General features: G+C 42.5%; 1 protein-coding gene across 1 annotated transcript in view; it reads right to left on the bottom strand.

The window, feature by feature from the left end:
* Positions 1-6287: 6287 nt before the first annotated feature.
* LOC138969203 (uncharacterized) overlaps positions 6288-20607 on the bottom strand; it is a 113373-nt gene continuing 99053 nt past the window's right edge. The window contains exons 8-9 of the mRNA XM_070341937.1: positions 12726-12872; positions 6288-9914 (exon numbers count right to left, since the gene is read on the bottom strand). Coding sequence (XP_070198038.1) covers positions 9725-9914; positions 12726-12872 — 337 coding nt within the window. The 3' untranslated portion in view covers positions 6288-9724. The remainder of the gene's footprint in view (positions 9915-12725; positions 12873-20607) is intronic.

Below are 20607 nucleotides of genomic sequence, written 5' to 3'. Positions count from 1 at the left end.
AAAAACTGTATGAAGTTCCGTTTTCTGGGGAAAATAGTGTATGAAACCGCTTTATGTTGTTTAAATTGATGAGATGTGTGCATTTGGTTGCGTGTGATCTGTTTATTAAATGAAATATTGTTGAAAACTGACGGTCGGATTGCAGTCTGTTGTCGAAGAAACTGAGTGAAAAGAAGGGGAACTACTCTTGTCGCTAGACAAAGTATGAGCCTTGCGGGAAATTGCTTGTGATGAACGTTTGAGCACGGCAAATCTAGATTCAGAAAACAACCGAACTCATGGATTTTATATGAAGATTCATGTGTTCAGGCCTGTAGTTGTTAATTTAAATGCGGTATGTTTGTATTGTTTGCTCCAGAGATGTATACTTCGTACGTTAGAGCGTTCGGAACTTTTCAGTCGCAAAAAGTAGTACCGAAACAGAACAACTTCTCAACCCATTGCACTATCGAGGATTCAGGCTGTTGCTGGGTCGTTATTTGTTTGGTTGCTGGGTCATTATCGAAAAATAACTACCCCTACAAGTTTACAGAAGTAAAGAAGCAGAGGGGGGAATAAAGTACGAATAGCCCGTGCGTTGAGCAGAGAAAGTAGGTCACTTTAAGCGGACAATTGTTGTGCAGCCGAATTGGAGTTTTACTCTATTCCTTAGCAAAACTCCGGTACCGAGCGAGTTAATTACTTTCACATGTGTGACACATAATTATGGGACAGATCATATCAGTTTGGTTACACATCATGGAATCTGACCAACATGGGCTTCTTAGGCAAACTTACTCAAGCCTTCTCTCACAAGAACATAAAGAGGAAAATAAATGGCTCTTATTTGTACGCGAGTTCCTGACTTCCTCAGGCTTCAAACACGTGTGGCAAAACCAAAGCACAATACACCCGGCAAGACTGAAACACGCGCTAACAAAACATGTAGAAACTCAATTTGTCAGGCTCTGGAGGACAAAAAAAAAGAAGGAAACTCCTCCAAACTACAGTTTTACAAGGGAGTGTCACACGACTACTGTCTACAACCCTATCTTTTGCTAACACAAGAACACAGACAGGCTATGAGCAAACTACGTATAAGTGCCCATGACTTAGAAATCGAAAAGGGCAGATACACGGGAACACCAAGGGAGGAAAGACTATGCAGAAACTGTGGAGTGGTGGAGGATGAACTTCACTTCCTTGATTCGTGTACAATGTATGCTCATCTCAGGGAACAGTTATTACCGAATACTTCCACCGGCAGTGATGAAATAAGAGTCAGGTCTTTGTTTACTGACAGCGACATCCAAAGGCAATTGGCAAAATATGTGTACGATTGTTTTCAACTACGCAGATGCAATGCGTCTTCCGACTGTCCTCAATAACTTATGCTCATCTTCAGGTCCTCTTTGTTCACCCTGTTCCACTTGGTTTTGTATTACATGTATGTTATGTTATATTGCTGTTTTTCCTGTACTTATGTATCTTGTATGTGTCAATAGGCTCTGTGCTTTAATGACAATAAATTCTGATTGTGATTCTGATTCTGATTCTGATTCTGTGTTGCTGAGGCGAGCTTGGCTGGCCCTGGGAAGCCGACTGACCACAGAGGGGCCTTTGTTCTAGTCCCCCCCTCCCCTCCCGCAACTGGACTTTACCCCCCACGTAGCTATAGGAAATGATTCGTGTTGGAGATTTTAGGATCTTCTTTGCCCTACCTTTTCTTGTAATGTTTTAATCACATCGTTTTTGGATACAACACATAACGTCCCTTTTTGTTTTAGGACCATCTTTGTTAAGTTTTACAGTCAGTTTTTATGAAGGTTTAGTGAAGAGGGGCGTGTTCTTTTTACCCTCTCTTTCCACCCCCTTCTTTAGTTTGTTTATTGCTAGGCTTGACGTTTCCTGCTGCTATACTCACAAACGCATACTCTCTCTCTCTCTCTCTCTCTCTCTCTCTCTATTTTATTTTGCCATTCTTTTCCTCGGTGTCCCTTTCATTCGTATATTCAATACATGTATTCATTTATTCAGTAGAATGTAGGCGCTATGTTAACCATATATGTGGCTAATGCGAATGTATAAAGACGGATGAAACCGGTGTGTGCCGACGTTTTTGTTATGGCAATGGCCGTTGTTGCTTTGAGCACGCAGCGTTTTTGTGGGGTTTTTATGGGCATGGATTTGCCGTTTGATTTGAACGTCAAGCGTACGTTTTGTGTATTAAAGAAGAAGTATTTTTGTGTGTAACATAATTGCTCAGTCTTTAAGAGACAGTGAGTAATTGGAAGTTTTGCAGTTCGTCTGCGTTTTTGTCTACCTACAAGTGTTTGGTATCTACGGATACGTTGTGAGGTTTGTCATTTAATGACATATGTTTGTACATAATTTTTCCTGTAGGTCTTCTTAATAGAAGAATGCTTGTGTATGTTTGAGGAAGTCTAACTTCAGTTTGTAGGAGGCTGGCAGCAGGCTCGGAGCCCTCCACCTCCCCTCCCTTTTGCTCCCGCGCTGCCAGAGCGAGATTCTCATTGGTCCCGCTAGGGTGACGTGGGAGGAAGCCCCGTTAGCTATAAAAGCCAGAGTCCTCATGAGGTCGAGAGACGTGTGAGAGAGTAGGGTGCCTAATAAGTGCCTGAAGCATGCGTCTCCCCTGTTTTAGAGTCAGGGTCATCAAAACTACTGTCACGATCGGGTGACAGAGACCAAGAAAGCGTCACTCAGTGGAGTGCCTGTTCTGGGTCAATGTATGATAGAAAGCGCCTGTGCGTGATATTGGGCTACAGCAGAGTTTGCTGACAGTGCTCAATGAACACGGATGTTTCGTAGCGCACGAGTTTCACAGTGCGGGGGTTTCTGCTGTCACAGGGCTGACGGTTTTTCGCTGACAGCGCGCACGGGATTTTCGCGGATCGAGTTTCTCGTGTCTTTTTTCTGCTTGGGAGGCAGAATTGTGTATAGCTGGACTGGTTTGGTGACAAGGTCAGTCACGTGTATTTGGCTAGGTGGTCTGTCAGAGACTCAAAGGACGACACACTTGACACCCAGCGGCAGAAGGGGAAGGATCTAATACACAGTTTCTAGAGTATGATGGTTTTTCACCGAGTATTATATTCGGCACTCTAGGGGAACTTCCACAAGTTATTCCTTTTCTCTGCCACGTATTTTGCTGAGGACAAGTCGTCAACTTTCCTTCGTCGGCGATGGCTTTCGCATAAGGATTCGACAAGGGGTTCTGGAGGTTTTTGGTCACTGTTGACGAACAGAGGCTGTTCCAGGGAGGAGGCGGACTTTGCTTCCATTGAGAGTACAATCATAGGCTTTTGAGCCTCCGTTCGTTTCGCTTCGCTTCGTTACGTGTTCCTGTAACGTCTGCACGGCTGACTTTGGCGGGACCTGTTGAAGCTACGCTAACCAGGAGACCGGTTAACCAGGAGACCGGCTAACCAGCGGACCGGCTAACCAGCGAACCGGCTAACCAGCGGACACGCTAACCAGCGAACCGGCTAACCAGCATACCGGCTAAGCAGCAGCAGCAGAGATAAAGCTAAGTGCACCATGTCGTACGCACCCCGTTGACCACCGTTGTCTTTTCGTATCTATGATTTCATTGGAGTAGTGACAACGTCGGGTGTGACCCCTGCACGAACTAGAGCTTTTCGAACAGAACATTCGCATTTAACTATATTTACACGGGTTCAGCGTGTTACTATAATTTTCTATATACTACTGGCACTTTGTCAGTGAACACTGGTTTTTTTACGTGTTGAGAACGTAAAAGGAACATATTTTGAGTGAAGGCTCGAGGGAGGTGGAGAGTTTATACATAAACAGGCGTCTGAAACTTATACTTTTGTTGACTCTATTTAATTGTATGACTGCGAGAGTGGATCGTGGTGTGGTTAGTTAATTAGTAGTAATTAACCGGTTCATAATCACCTTAAGTGATATATTGAAACGTGACAACTACCACTTGGGAGAGAGATACACTGAGTTGGGCAAAAGGTGCGGGAACCTATGCCATCTGCTCGACAGTGTCTTTCCGGAGTTGCGTGTGGTTTCGTGCCATAGTGCCTGACCACGTCCTCAAATCGCAGCTCCAGTCCCAGCCAGCAATAGTGAACAGTGCGCCCTGTTCACTCGATTTCCACAAGGTTAATTAGAGTAGTGCGTGCCACTCTAAGGTTACCAACAAGCAGTGATCGAGCGGCGTCGCTCGATTTTGTCCAGGCCGCGAACCCATGCCCGATTTTTCATCCAGATTAGGACTTAGGTTTTGGTTTTGGAGAGTAAGTTAGGTTGCCAGGGTACCTACGGGTCATGCCCAATTTTTCAGCAGTTTAAGGATTCAGGTTTTATTTGTTAGTATAGAAGAAGATACTGTATTTAAAGCCAACCTAGATTCTTTATAGATATATTTTCTATGGAAGAACCCACGTATGTTTGCTTTGATTGTTTTGGTCTGAATACAATTTGAAATCCTATTATACTCTTGTTGATTTTGCATTTTGTTCGTCTGTTCGTCTGGTGCGTGTGGTTTAAATGCCGTCCTGACAAATGTCTTTTAAAACCGCATGCACGGTAACATCTTAGACACAGACAGTTAATATTTCCGTGAAGCTACCACCGCTCGGCTTTACACACTTACGATCAAGAGTGTTTTTCAACTTGAAGACAATGTCAACACTTCATTTAGCTTACTTTCTTGTAGAGTTTCCTCCAAAGCAACGCATGAGTAATATTAATCAGAAAGAAAGTATATGATGCTGTAGCTACAGAAACATTGAAGATTATGGTTAATCTCCTACTTTCTGACCCAAGTTCGACCCTTTTGTGACCTTAGAATATGACTAAGATCAACCAGACTTGGGTCATGTTCAAAAGTCATTAAACTCTGGAAGCGTAGTTTTGAATAATTATATAAATTAAAAACGTTCAACAACACTTTTTCTTATACCAAAACTTGACCCCTGTGACCTTGAAATTTGAAGCAGGGCAATCAGACTTGGATTATGTTTGGAAGCTATCAAACGATAGGAATATGTACAGTTTCAAAGTTCTTGCTACATAACCATTGAAGAAAACGACAATATCCTTTTTATATTTAGTCAAGTTTTGTTATATTTAGTCAAGTTTTGACTAAATATTTTAACATCGAGGGGGAATCGAAACGAGGGTCGTGGTGTATGTGCGTGTGTGCGTGTGTGTGTCTGTGTGTGTGTGTAGAGCGATTCAGACTAAACTACTGGACCGATCTTTATTAAATTTGACATGAGAGTTCCTGGGTATGAAATCCCCGAACGTTTTTTTCATTTTGTTGATAAATGTCTTTGATGACGTCATATCATCAAACCCAAGAAGTGTGCAAAGAATTCAAGTTTTAGTTTTAAAAAAGTTACAGAAATTAGATAATAATTGTACAATGCATGGTCCGAGCTCGGACGCCACTGCTACCTTGAAATTTGACTCGGGTCAAGCAGACTTGGGTCAGGTCGGGAGGTCATCAAACCCTGGAGGTGTGCAAAGTTTCAAGCTTTAGTTTCTAAAACATATGATAAGAACTTGACGTTAAGTTCGTTGTTCATGGCCGGTTACTCAGATGTACCAAAATAACTCAGATATGACCAGGTAAAAAATGCGATAAAAAAAATCTTCAGAGGAATGTTAAGGATTAACGTTGTAGTTATTTTGCAAACTCAGCAAGATTTTATGTGTAGTTCATTATTATGTTACATATCAATTTCGCTGTAATCAAGAACAGAGAGAGAGAGAGAGAGAGAGAGAGAGAGAGCGTGAGAGAGAGAGAGAGAGAGTGAGAGAGAGAGAGAGAGAGAGAGAGAGAGAGAGAGAGAGAGAGAGAGAGAGTTAGAGCAGTCGCTCGAACTTTGTAAGAGTGGTCCGGAGGTGAGGGGCCAGACACAGAATCCAATGAGAAACAGACAGACAGACAAACTGAAAGACAGACTGACAGACAAACATTTAGATAGTCAAACAGACAGACAGACAGACAGACAGAGACACTTCTCACCTGAGAGAGAGAGGAGAGACAGACAGACAGACTGAGAGAAATAGACAGACAGACAGACAGACAGACAGACAGACAGACAGACACACACACACACACACACACACACACACACACACACACACACACAGAGACAGACAGACAGAGAGACAAAGAGAGAGGGATGTGTTTGAGACGTTCTCAAACAAGTAAGACGACAAACACGACACAAACCATCAACATCACCACCAACAACAAGATAATTGATTATTAACACTAAAAAACACAAAAAACGAATAAATAGTCTTCAAAACTTTATTTATATATATGTGAGATTCTTTATGGGACGCGTTTCCTCACGTCCACGACAATGAGAGGTCAACATTGAATAAATAGAAGACAATATGCTTCACTTATTTTACATAACAATCATGCCTGTTAATACTTAACTCTTTGCTAGACCAGATCCGTCGCTCTTCCTGCTTTAAATATACACTGAAGATGCACATACATGCTTTTACAGAACGTTGAGTACACGTATGTGGAGAGTATAAGCACAGTGATTTGACACAAGGAAACCCTTGCGACGTCTTCAGGAATACAACAGTTAAATCCATTAATACAAATCTAGTGCACAGTTTCAAATATTTCATAACAATAAAATGTTGTTAAAACCTCTAGCGTATTTCATCAAAGTAACATTTCCAAATTTCCAAAGCGTACGTGTAATAGATCCTAAGCGTACAACTACTTACATTTGATTTACAACCCGCCAAATACCATTTCTAACAGGTACATTACATATTTATAAAAAAAAATATAAAAAAGTACATTATATATACAATACAACACAAACAACAAGCACCATCATTTAACGTAAGAGTAAGATTACCGAAAAAGCCGAATATGTCTACTATGTACAAAATCGTGCGTCACCTTCAAGCAACATATTCATTATTTGCACTCGTCAACTTAGTTTTGTACTGGTGTACAATTACAACATCTACTGACTAAAAGGTATACGAGGGATATTACAGTAGCCGATGGAAACAACAATAGATGCATGAGGACAGACGGGGGGGAAATCTACACCAACATGCAATATTTTGACACTGTGCTTCGACATGTACACATAACAAATAAGCAAGGTCAAAGAACATGATTTCGCTAAATATTAACATAAAATCGTTGACACCTTTAGTCCTCACACCTTCAAACATTCGGGACACAGTTGTAGGATCGAAAATTTCAAAAAAACGCAACACCAAAATTGAACACAGTAAATAATTCCAAATCACGAACAACAGAAATACCTCGTAGCATATATCCACCAAAACAGTAATACTCCTATCACTAGTAAACAGTGGTGTTTTTCAGCACCTACTTCAAGACTACATCACAGTCTTTAGAAATCTCCAGTTATCATCGCCTGTAGTGTTTGTAACCGTCCACGTACGTTAATGTAGAGATTATACACGTACATCTGAATGAAATACCACATACAAAACCACAGAAACACACGCTCATCAGCGTACCAACAGTCATGAGTATTCAACTTCAAGCTCGGCGATCGGAGTGGGAAGTGGGAAGTGGGAAGTGTGAGCCATGTAAACGTATGGTTATCTAAGTCTTTGAAAATAGCACACGCAGTAAGTTAGTTGTTTGGTTTGTTTTTTTCTATTTGGCTATTCGGGGCCGATTCCATGCAAGTAAATGAAGACAGTTTTGCAGCTAGATAGCGGCACCAAAAGGATGTTTACTATGGACGTGAACACCAAACGTCCAGTACTGCTAAGGGGCTCCGCTCACAGATGTAACTTCAGCAGGACCGACGACGCACTGCAGATTACCCCAGCCCGCTACACGTTGGGTGAAAGGAAAACAGGCCAAGTTCTCGTCATAATCCCCAACGCAGCATAAATAATATGCAGTGCGTCGTCTGTGCCGCTGACTCTGCGCAGGTATATTCTGCCCATAAGGGGCTCCGCTCACAGATGTAACTTCAGCAGGACAGACGACGCACTACAGATTATCCCAGCCCGCTACAGGTTGGGTGAAAGGAAAACAGGCCAAGTTCTCGTCATAATCCCCAACGCAGCATACATAATATGCAGTGCGTCGTCTGTGCCGCTGACTCTGCGCAGGTATATTCTGCCCATAAGGGGCTCCGCTCACAGATGTAACTTCAGCAGGACCGACGACGCACTGCAGATTATCCCTGCCCGCTACTGGTTGCATGAAAGGAAAACAGGCTAAGTACTCGTCATAATCCCTATCGCGGCATAATAGGCCGTGCGTCGTCTGTGCCGCTGAAACTGCGCAGGTATATTCTGCCCATAACGCACCGTAACATAAAGGCATCGTCCTACACTTGTGTACGATCGTGTTCACCGCCTCAGCTCTGTCCAGACTTTTGCATGGACTAGTAGTATCCTGTCACTTGGACGCATACCTAAACTCAGTAGCGTGGGTGCGTTGCATGCAGCAAATCCGAGAGAATTTGGTGCTGAATTCATTGAGCAGAATGACATGGGTGGCATTTACACTTCATTTCATTTTCATTTTCATTTTCATTACTTTACTGTCCCATCGCTGGGAAATTCGGGTCGCTTCCTCCCAGTGGAAAGCTAGCAGCAACGGAGTCGCGCTACCCAGGTGTCTGCGTGTTTAGGTGTATTCAGCCACCTGCACTTATGGCAGAATGACCAAGGTCTTTTACGTGCCATTGTGATGACACGGGGGTGGGACATGGCTTCCGTCTCTGGGTCTGCACATAAAGTTGACCCGTGTCCATCCCGGCCCGGATTCGAACCAGCGACCTTTCGATCACAAGTCCAGTGCTCTACCAACTGAGCTACCGGGCCCCCACCAAAACTTGCCCCACAGGAAGCAGCCACGTCTTATCCCGTGTAATAGCCTAAACCAATCTGTGGTAGTGTACATAATTGCTTACACGAGAAAGAACTCAGAACTATAAAGTAGCCATAGCGAGTTGTAGACGTACAGCCTATAATTGTGAACATTTCTGCAAAAACAGTCATTGTGGTTAAAATTTATTCATTTGCATCCATTACTTTTCTGTGTTCATCTCTTTTACAATGTGCTACCCCTGCTACTTAATGTACGTTTAGAAATATTAACGTGTAATGCGATTTAAACATTCTTTGTACAACTATTGTAAGCTAAGTCATTAATACGGAAGTGTGTCTCATCACCCGCTATGCACTGAATGAGGGATTTACATATATCGCAACTAAATGTATCTGTTTGAGAGAGAAAAAAATGCCATGCACAATTAACATTAGGTTTTTTTTAGAGAAATACGCCGTCACTGCGGTAGATACCAAATCAATTTAATTTGACCACAAAAACATAAATAATAACATGTAGTACGTAGCAGAACCAAAAAAACCAAACGAGGGACACATTCGAGAAAAAAAACACAAGAGAACTTTTTAAGCGTATAGCTACCCAAAGTTACACATTCATAATAATCTTTTGATGAAAAAAAAAATAATCACATGAACAAATCAAACTACAATCACGTGCAATTTCCTTCAACAGGTTATCAAGCATGCATATAAACCCACTGAAAAAGTGTTTACAGTGTAGATGTTGAGACTAGACTAAAAAAAATACTGACCCGTTCTTTTCATCACCACAAACAGCACCATCATTAACAACGTCACCGCTTTTAAATTAATTTCTAGTCTTCATCGAACACCACTCTGTACGTGTCTAGAAGTCCCCCGAACCTTCCGAAACTGACTTCCGTCGCGCGTGACGTAGTTTATGTTGATGACGTAATCTCGCCCGAAGATGGCCACTGGGAATAGCCAGAGCGTCTTTGACGGGGCAATATCCGCTGGAGACATCAAATTCTCCAATGGAACACTTGGGCGTGCCGCACTTGCCTGATTTCATGCAGCTGCAATGACAAGCAGAAATAGAAATGTTACCTTACGGCAGGACACGTGAATGCAGAAATGAATCAACGAACGAATGGATAAATGAAGGACTTTGGGATTACGTACTCCTACATGAATGAATGGTTTGACCAATGTATTGATTACTTCATCGTCATCGTCGTCGTCGTCTTCATCATCATCAGCAGCAGCAGCAGCAGCAGCAGCAGTAGCTCCCCTCCGCCCTCGTAGCATTAGTGTCAAAAGCTTGCTTAAAACCACTTTAAAAAAACGTTGGGAGAATGAAAGGACTGTCTTGTCCGTATTCAACCAGACTACTTTTTTTACTCCGATAAGGATAGAGTTCTTGTTCTTGCGAGCCGTGCCAAACGTTTTTGTCTGATCGTTATTTACGTTCGTTGCCTTCGATACGCAAATCTGATGAATGAGTGTATGTTTCTGAAATATATGGTTGGCAAAAAGGACTGTGTGTGTATGTGTGTGTGTGTGTGTGTGTGTGTCTGTGTGTGTGTGTGTGTGTGTGTGTGTGTGTGTGTGTGTGTGTGTGTGTGTGTGTGTGTGTGTGTGTGTGTGTGTGTGTGTGTGTGACACGCAGCTCCAGAACAGCGCCAAGCCGGAGGACGTTGACCATCTCCTGGGATCCATCTCCAGTTGTTTCACTGACATCAAGAACTGGATGACTGAGAACAAGTTGAAGCTGAACAGTGAGAAGACGGAGGCCCTTCTCGTTGGAACACGACAGAAGATTGCTTCCCTCACTGTGACCGACCTCCAGCTGGATGACGCGACTGTTCCATTCTCCCCTGCTGTCAAGAGCCTTGGCGTCTTTCTCGACTCCACTCTCTCCATGCAGACACACATCTCCTTCATCATCAAGACCTGCTTTTTCCACCTACGACGCATCGCCTCCATCCGTCGCTACCTCACCCACGACGCCTGTGTCAAGCTGGTTGTCTCCCTCATCTTCAGTCGTCTGGACTACTGCAACTCCCTTCTAGCTGGCCTCCCCGCCTCATCCATTCATGTTCTACAACGAGTCCAGAACGCTGCTGCCAGGCTGACGTTGAGGAAGACGAAGCGAGACCACATCACCCCCCTACTTCGCTCCTTGCACTGGCTCCCTGTCAACACCCGAATCTCCTACAAACTGTCCACTCTTGTCTACAAGTGTCTCAACGACTCTGCTCCCGAGTACCTTCAATCCTCCCTGGACCTGTACACCCAGCCCTCCGACCGTCCCCTTCGTTCTGCTGCTGATCCACTCCGCCTTCACATCCCTCGCTCGAAACTCGCATCTGCTGGTCAGCGTGCATTTCCCTCCGCGGGCCCCTCCGTCTGGAACTCCCTGCCGCTTGAGCTTCGCCAGAGCCCCTCTCTTGACGCGTTCAAGAGTAGGTTGAAGACTCAGTTCTTCCCGTAGCTGGCTGCGACTTTCATGTTCGACGTGATGTGTTGTGCCCCAAAAGACATTCTTGTGCTGTGCTCTGTGAGAGGTGTTTTCTTTGTGTTTAATATTATTTTTTTTGACCTAGCTATTGATGTGTACATTGTTGTTAAACAGTTGTGTGTTGTATGTTTATCAGGGTTTGCTAGTGTGTGATAGGGTTCGTGTCCGTCTGTAGATGTTAGTTTCTTTGTTAGTCCTGTGTTGACAACTCTTCGACAAGCGCTTAGAACTGTACCCACGGAATACGCGCTATATAAGCTTCATATTGATTGATTGATTGATTGTATGTGCGTTTTTGTATGTGCATGTGTGTATGAGCGTAATAAGTAACTGACGTCTTGGTGTGTGTGCGTGTGTGTGTGTGTGTGTGTGTGTGTGTGTGTGTGTGTGTGTGTGTGTGTGTGTGTGTGTGTGTGTGTGTGTGTGTGTGTGTGTAAGCGCCGCAATTATAACAACTTCTATAACCATAAAAGAGAACAGACCGTAAATATTCGAACTCTTGAACTCTGTCGAACCAAACAGTGTTGGTTCTACTGATTAATCTACTGAATTATTTCACTCTCGCTCGCTCTCTTAATCAAAGCAGCCACCCTTGGCTAACAACGCCAACCGTCTCTCACACAATCAAGAACCCTGAACGCCGGCACTCATGCGAAACTCCTCTCCCTCTCCAATAAGAGTACTACCGGGCGAAACTGATGTTCCATCTCAATCCATTCACTTTTATTAAAAGCGCGGGAACCCCAGCCACTATACGGCGAACATCCGGCCGGTTATAGAACAGGCGTTGTTAGATGAGGTTGTCGAACAACTTACGACCAGTGCCCACTCCATCACGCTTTGTCTACGAAAGCAGGGTGGGGACAACGATAGGAATAGAGGTGGCAGAAAGACGGAGAATAGAGGACAGGAAAGGGGCGAAGTTGTGATCATGCTGCAGCTGGTGGTGGTGCTGTTGCTGCTGCTGCTGCTGTTGCTGCTGCTGCTGCTGCTGCTGCTGCTGATGATGATGATGATGATGGTCATGATGAGGATAAGGGGGAGGAGGACGAGGACGACGATAAAGACTAATGAAGGATAATCATAAACATTTTAAAATGAACTGGTATGAAAAAGAAAAGGATCAGATCACAACAAATGACAGGCGATACTATTGGTACACAACATAGCTAAGAAATGTTGTTAATTGATGACAAGAAAAAGGACAGCACGACTAACCCCTAGCCCACCCCGAATACCCGAGAGATCCCACCCTACCTAAACCCGATCCTCAAATCTATTGATTTACTTAGTCTAATTTGACAATGCAAATCAATCAACATAGGACAAAGATACCAAAAGGTAAACCACATCATCATCAACTTACACAAGGTCGTCCTGCGACAGGGGCTGCAGTCCGTCCTTGACGTCATCACACTGAGGGAAGCGCTCATTGGGCGAGGACACACAGTCGCACACACACTGCCACCCGTAGCGGTACATCTGGAACACACCCGGGCAGTCCTGGGTACAGCTGAAACACAAGAGAGGAACAACATAAAAAATACATCACCTGCGGATGTCACAGAATCGCAGAGAACAGGTTCGGTACTGAGGTCAAAAATAGTTTTTTTGCGAACATTATTATTTTCTTGGTTGATTTGATGGTTAATTGAGCTCCTAGGTTGATGAATAAAATACATTGCGAGTAGTGTAACGGTTCAAAACCTATATTCTATAGAAAGCAGGCAGAGAAAGCAGATAAAGAAAATATGGGAAAAGGAAGACAATTGGCGGGGAACTGAGGTACCATAGAAAATCCATCAGACAAAACTTACACCAAGGATAACTCTTGCATATATATATCAACATACACACACACACACACACACACACACACACACACACACACACACAAACACACACGCTCGCACACACACCCACACACACATACACACACACGCACGCACGCACGCTCGCACACTTAAACACACACACACACACACACACACACACACACACACACACACACACACACACACACAAGGCTAAAGAAAAGTGACGCAGTCGGCTCCCAAAGCCATAAACACAACAACATAGATGAATAAAAGACACAAATAAGTTTGCTATTGGAATGTTTAATATTTGCAGGGAGAAAAAAAAAGATATTCATGTTTGTTTGCTTGTTTGTATGTTGTGTTTGTTTTTCTCTTTCTTATTGGCTTCTATTAACAAAATGGAAGACAGCTGAGAATCTCTTAAACATGATTTTGTTGTTGTCCTTTTCAACCTGCATTCCTTTTACATCGCTCCAGTTATTTTACCCCATCCATCATAATCTTTCAAACATCCACATGACATCCCAGCCATTCATAAGCTACATTGAAGGTCGGTCGCGGAGAGTAAAAACCTAATAAATTGATCGGCCAACCTTTCATCAAAATTGGCGAAAAGGCCACGATGCCAAAGCCCACTGAGAATTTCACCCTGTGGAACCCATGCTGTTGCTGCTATTGATACTCCACACCCACGCACATGTGAATTTCCCTGGAGGTTCCATGGACATGCTACGAACAACAACCGGGACCCAACCTGCGTTCGTACAAACCCGAGGAATGCGAAAAAAGCAGCTGACGACAATGACACTAGCAGTTGTCGCCCGTACCGGAAACAAGGCACGGTTGTGGGCCCTACCGCGTGACATGACACGCTTGCCGCATCCTGAACTCAGGTCAAAATGAGTTCCTTCCCTTCGGGTCTCATTTATCCCTGACAGGATGCCTTTGTTTTCCTTCTCTGGAGAGGAAATCGTGGTTTTTTTAAACATATTTAGAGCTTTTCGTAATGTGTTCTTGATATAAGCAGATTTGTGATCGTCGATAATGATTTTTCATGGTGTTGTGTAATTTTTAAATTACAAAGGAATTGTTATGTAAGACAGTTTCATGCGAGCTATCTTTCGCGGATGTATTAACTGTGCAAACAACTCTTAATATGGCAAAAGTGTCACGTGATAATCAACTTTGTCACGTGATCATAACAAAATGGCTACGGAGCGGACGATACTTTTTCCGTAACTAGTTGGGAGTGATGCAACAATATCACGGCCTCCTTCCCACAGCAGTCTCACAATTTCGACTTGTTTTGACCTTAGAACGATGTCTTTATCAATTCCTGTGAAGAACAGAACGGAGATCACTGTCGAAGTCAGTCATTCGGAAATCGATTTCGTCTTTTATCAGAAACATTAGCGAAAAACATACGGGAGATAACTCTGTATTCTTGTTTTGATAGATTTCGGCTTTTAACGTTTTTTTCTGCAGTAAAACAGTTTTACTGCAGTAAAATTGAAATCAAGAATGCTGCAGTAAAACGGTGATGTTGTTTTACTGGAGAAAAACTGTTTACACTTTTTCTTCTGCATTTTGGCATTATTCAGTTATTCTGCAGAAAAAACAGAAATGCTGGAGAAAAACTGTCTTTTCTGCAGCATTTCTGCATAATGTCATCTTTTGCCGAAGCAACGGGTTTTTCTGGAGCAAAACATTTTACTGCAGTAAAATTGAAATCAAGAATGCTGCAGTAAAACGGTGCTGTTGTTTTACTGCAGAAAACCTGTTTACACTTTTTCTGCAGCATTTTGTACTGGCTCATTATAATGTTGGAGCACGCGAGCCCCCCGCTGTCGAGTGATGGACTCATCCAGAATTACCAATAGTTGTGCGTGACACGAATGTAGTTTGTCTGTACACTGCGGAACAAACTATTATACTATCACAGGGGGCGACGAATACAAACGCTACTTTACAAGGTCGTTCGTTTTTCTCCAGAAAAACTGTCACAGACTATTCTGAAGAAAAAGTTAATCGCAATAATGCTGCAGAAAACCAAGTAAACATTATGCTTCAGAAAAACTGTTTTACTGCAGGAAAAAACGTTGCTTCGGCAAAAGATGACATTATGCAGAAATGCTGCATGACATTATGCAGAAATGCTGCAGAAAAGACAGTTTTTCTCCAGCGTTTCGGTTTTTCTCCAGAATAACTGAATAATGTCATAATCCGCCAAGAGCCAGTTCAAAATGCTGCAGAAAAAAATGTAAACAGGTTTGAAATCAAGGTTTGTCACGCACACCTGCATTCTTGATTTTAATTTTACTGCAGTAAAATGTTTTGCTGCAGAAAAAAACCCGCTACTTCGGCGAAAGATGACATTATGCAGAAATGCTGCAGAAAAGAACAGTTTTTCTCCAGCATTTGTCTTTTCTGCAGAATAACAGAATAAAGTCATAATCCGCTAAGGATACTTTTCTTCATCAGTGACCCTCCACCACGAAATGAGTCGCATGTCACCTTTGCATGATTTTCATATTTTTACATTTTCCTGGAGAGTTTTTTATGCTCTATCCAGTGGTGAAAACCGTTTTAGAAAAGAGCGAAAACTGTTTGAGTTATAAGCCTGTGACTAAGGTGACCCTCACACTGTTACTAGACACCCACCGGACTTATATTATGCCTAGCGCAGAACCGCGCGAGGTGACATGCGACTCATTTCGTGGTGGGGGGTCACATTAGCTCCCTAGAGCGAGCTGATTCCAGGGAGATTCTGTGCCCATCCAAAACCCATCTCGGTGACAAGACCCCCCGTGGACTTGCAAGGTGGAATAATGGCGGGGAACGTTCACTTCTCACGGCAATAATTTGCGTGACAGACATTATGATTGAGAGGCATTGGGGTGCAGCGGCTGCTTTCCGAATATTTTGTAGAAATTTGAAACGGTTTAGGTCCTTATCCCGGTCTGTTTATAATTCGTTTGACAAAAGTGAAGAAAACAATTGTGCTGATAGTGATATCAATGGTTATAAAAAGAATTCTCATCATTATGCTATGCTGAGTGGACTCCCTCGTAAATTTTCTCAATCACCTTAAACATCAAATTGCATTGAATGTGTATCTGAAACGTACCTTCAAAGTTCGATTTGCTTCTTAGTCAACTCCATTAAATTTAAAAAAAATTCTATTGTTACATGAATATTAAGTTTAACTGGCAGAATGGTGCAGAATGTTTTCTGTTTTGCCGTAGCTCAGTTCAGTCACCATTAGACAATGAAGTTAAGTTCCTCTCTTTGGAAGGCCATATCTAAAACAACTGGTAATGCACGAGATACGTGTACATTTAAAAATTAACTAAGAAAAATTACACACACACGCGGTGTTCATCAAACACACACACACACACACACACACACACACACACACACACACACACAAACACGCACGCGCACACACACACACACACACACACACACACACACACACCTAAATGGCCGGCTATCGATGGAAATAAAGTGTCTGCTTTCTGCATGTGATGGAAAAAGAACAGAGGCCAGTAATTCAGATCTTGTGATATGAAGTCTCATAAATTGAATTTGCATGAAGGGCGGGGGGGGGGGGGGGCAGCGGTGAGGGGGCGGGCAGAACTATTTACGGCATTCCGTGATGCTTGGATTCAGTTGGGTGACCGAACGAGGTAACAAGTCACTGCTCTTCACTGAAGATGCATCAAGTCAGGAAGGAGCAGACAGTTTACGGTTGTTTCGTGAGAGCTGCATTCAGATTGGCTGTAATTTCTAACACGGTGTAACTTGTTTGTTGGCACTTCTCTCTCTTCTTATTTTCCCTGAAGCAATTCTTTGCTTGACATCATACTGCCGAGGTGTCAAGAGAACGCAATTTCAGGCTTTGATCGCAGCTTGCATATTAAAACAAGTCGCGTAAGGCGAAAATACAACATTTAGTCAAGCTCAGTCGAACTCACAGAATGAAACTGAACGCACTGCATTTTTTCCGCAAGACCGTATACTCGTAGCATCGTCTGTCCACCGCTCGTTCTGAGCGTGTTTTTAATCCAAACATATCATATCTATATGTTTTTGGAATCAGAAACCGACAAGAAATAAGATAAAAATGTTTTTAAATTGATTTCGGAAATTTTAATTTTAATCATCATTTTTATATTTTTAATTTTCAAAGCTTGTTTTTAACTTGATCCGAATATAACATATGTATATGTTTTTGGAATCAGAAAATGATGACGAATAAGATGAAATTGTTTTTGGATCGTTTTATAAAAATATAATGTTAATTACAATTTTCAAATTTTTAATGACCAAAGTCATTCATTAATTTCTTACCCTCCAAGCTGAAATGCAATACCAAAGTGCGGCCTTCGTCGAAGATTGCTTGGCCAAACTTTCAATCAATTTTATTAAAAAATGAGGGTGTGACAGTGCTGCCTCAACTTTTAAAAAAAAGCCGGATATGACGTCATCAAAGACATTTATCGAAAAAAATGAAGACAACGTCTAGGAATATCATGCCCAGGAACTCTCATGTAACATTTCATAAAGATCGGTCCAGCAATTTACTCTGAATCGCTCTACACACACACACACACACACACACACACACACACACACACACACACACACACACACACACACACACACACACATACACCACGACCCTCGTCTCGATTCCCCCTCTATGTTAAAATATTTAGTCAAGTTTACGAACACCCAAACCCCCGACAAATATAGAATAATACATGGCTGGCTGTGTCGTACCAGATTTATACGAGTTGTTACATTTAGTCACGTTTGTGTGCGTGTGTGTGTAGAGCGATTCAGACTAAACTACTGGACCGATCTTTATGAAATTTTACATGAGAGTTCCTGGGTATGAAATCCCCAGACGTTTTTTTCATTTTTTTTATAAATGTCTTTTATGACGTCATATCCGGCTTTTGTAAAAGTTGAGGCGGCACTGTCACACCTTCAGTTTTCAATCAAATTGATTGAAATTTTGGCCAAGCAATCTTCGACGAAGGCCGGACTTCGGTATTGCATTTCAGCATGGAGGCTTAAAAATTAATTTATGACTTTGGTCATTAAAAATCTGAAAATTGTAATTAAAATTATTTTGTTATAAAACGATCCAAAATTACTTTTATTTTATTCTTCATCATGTTCTGATTCCAAAAACATATAAATATGTTATATTCGGATTAAAAACAAGCTCTGAAAATTAAAAATATAAAAATTATGATTAAAATTAAATTTCCGAAATCGTTTTAAAAACAATTTCATCTTATTCCCAGTCGGTTCCTGATTCCAAAAACATGATATGTTTGGATTAAAAACACGCTCAGAAAGTTAAAACGAAGAGAGGTACAGTAAAGCGTGCTACGCAGCCAGCGCAACCGCTACCGCGCTGAACAGGCTCGTCACTTTCACTACCTTTTGCACTAGCGGCGGACTACGGTCATTGTGAAAAAAATGCAGTGCGTTCAGTTTCATTCTGTGAGTTCGACAGCTTGACTAAATGTTGTATCTTTGCCTTTCGCGACTTGTTTTTTTAAATATTGAACTGCGAGCGAAAGCGAGCTGTTCACTATTTGAAAAAGCAACGAGTGTAAATCTGGTACAACACAGCAAGCCATGTAGTATTCTGTTTATCCTACATACTGTACTTACGTGTATTTTACTGAAAATGTCCTGCAGTCGAGGCAGCTAAATTGAAGACGCTTGTTTTGGAACCTCGATCTCTTCTAAAGCCTCGTGCAATCTATTACGTCAAAGCAAAGAAACGTCACTCTGAAAGTGTGGCGTGACGTGTTAGTTCTAAAGATTCATGGAGAGTAATAAGCGAGAGCAATTTTTGTTGCTATAATGACGTTTGTCTCGGTGACTTTCGCAGTGGAAAAACAGGTCCCTGCCAGACTTGCTTGACATGACCTCATTTACGTGATATACACACGTGTGATTTAAACGATTATTATCTCACGGGTGTCTCTCTCACGTATGTAGGATAACAAGGTTTATAGTCTATTTTGACAGGTTTTTTCGTCAGATACATGTATTCCCTGAGCTGCAAATAGTCCAGCAAGAGTATCTTGAAAGGTTGTCAAAGGCACCGGGTTCGTTTCGCTTTTTGAGCATTTTCCTGAAATAAAAACGTGGTGTTTTTTTTTTGGTTTTTTTTTACATTTCTCGTCATTTCAATTTTCTAACCAACATAAGTAGCTTCAAATATGGTTTCTCTTAATTACGGCACTGTTGTGTGAGTGTTTGACTAATTAATAAGAAGAAGTCAAGCCAGAAAGAACAAAAATCCGCATACCGCGCCGCTTTTAATGAAAACACTCAAGGCTAAAATTCGCTAGCGGCATCGCGTGTTTGTCGCCATCGTGCCGCCGCCGCGTCGCTATATGGAAACATATAGCTTTAGTTGTCTGATGCGGTCAAAACGGGACCATGAAGTAGTCGAAAACGTAGAGGAGGGAAACAAAACAAATGTATCTTGCAGAAACAAAACGAGAGATAGGGGAACAGAAGTAGTTGAACAAGTGGAGGAGGAAAAACAAAAACAAATATTTCTTGCAGAAACACAACGAGAGATGGGGTATACCGGCGGAGAAGAAGGGGGGAGGTTGTGGGTGTGCAGAATCTCCAAGAGTACAATTAGTCTGGAAGCCTCCAGTCTGGCCGTTCTGGCATTCACAGTTTACAGCCGCCTTTTAACAATCTCAGCAAAAAGCAATTTCCATTTGGTGTCACCGTCACTTGCTATTTCCACTCTCATTGACCTTTTGTAGCGTAATTAGTAACTGACGTCTTGGTGTGTGTGTGTGTGTGTGTGTGTGTGTGTGTGTGTGTGTGTGTGTGTGTGTGAGTCTGTGTGTGTGTGCGTGTGTGTGTGTGTGTGTGAGTGTGTGTGTGTGTATGTGAGTCTCTGTGTGTGTGTGTGTGTGTGTGTGTGTGTGTGAGTGTGTGTGTACCCCCGTTTCCACAGGTTTGGTTGCCTAAATCACCATAAGGCAACCATCCACACGTGGATGGCAACCTAAACTCTGGATGGCAACCTAATTGTGTGGATGGTCGCTTCATTTAACACCGTTAAATTGACTTTTTTGACGGAAAGAATGTCATAACAATGTTCAAAATGACATTCTTTCCGTCCTCTATAGGCGACGAAATAGGTCAAATTTTGTGCATTGTTTAGTGCAAAATTCTTCGATGCCGGAGCGAGTACTGCACCCAGTGCTGTTGTAGTGCAAGTGCACTAGAAAGGCACTACACCCAGTGCCGCCTCTTAGGTAACCATCCACACTTTAGGTGCGTGTGTGTGCATGTGTGTGAGTGTGTGTGTGTGTGTGTGTGTGTGTGTGTGTGTGTGTGTGAGTGTGTGTCTGTGTGTGTGTGTGCGTG

This window comes from Littorina saxatilis, linkage group LG6 (assembly GCF_037325665.1).
Source record: "Littorina saxatilis isolate snail1 linkage group LG6, US_GU_Lsax_2.0, whole genome shotgun sequence".
In the NCBI taxonomy this organism is placed as follows: domain Eukaryota; kingdom Metazoa; phylum Mollusca; class Gastropoda; order Littorinimorpha; family Littorinidae; genus Littorina; species Littorina saxatilis.
This window is presented reverse-complemented; position numbering and strand designations above follow the sequence as displayed.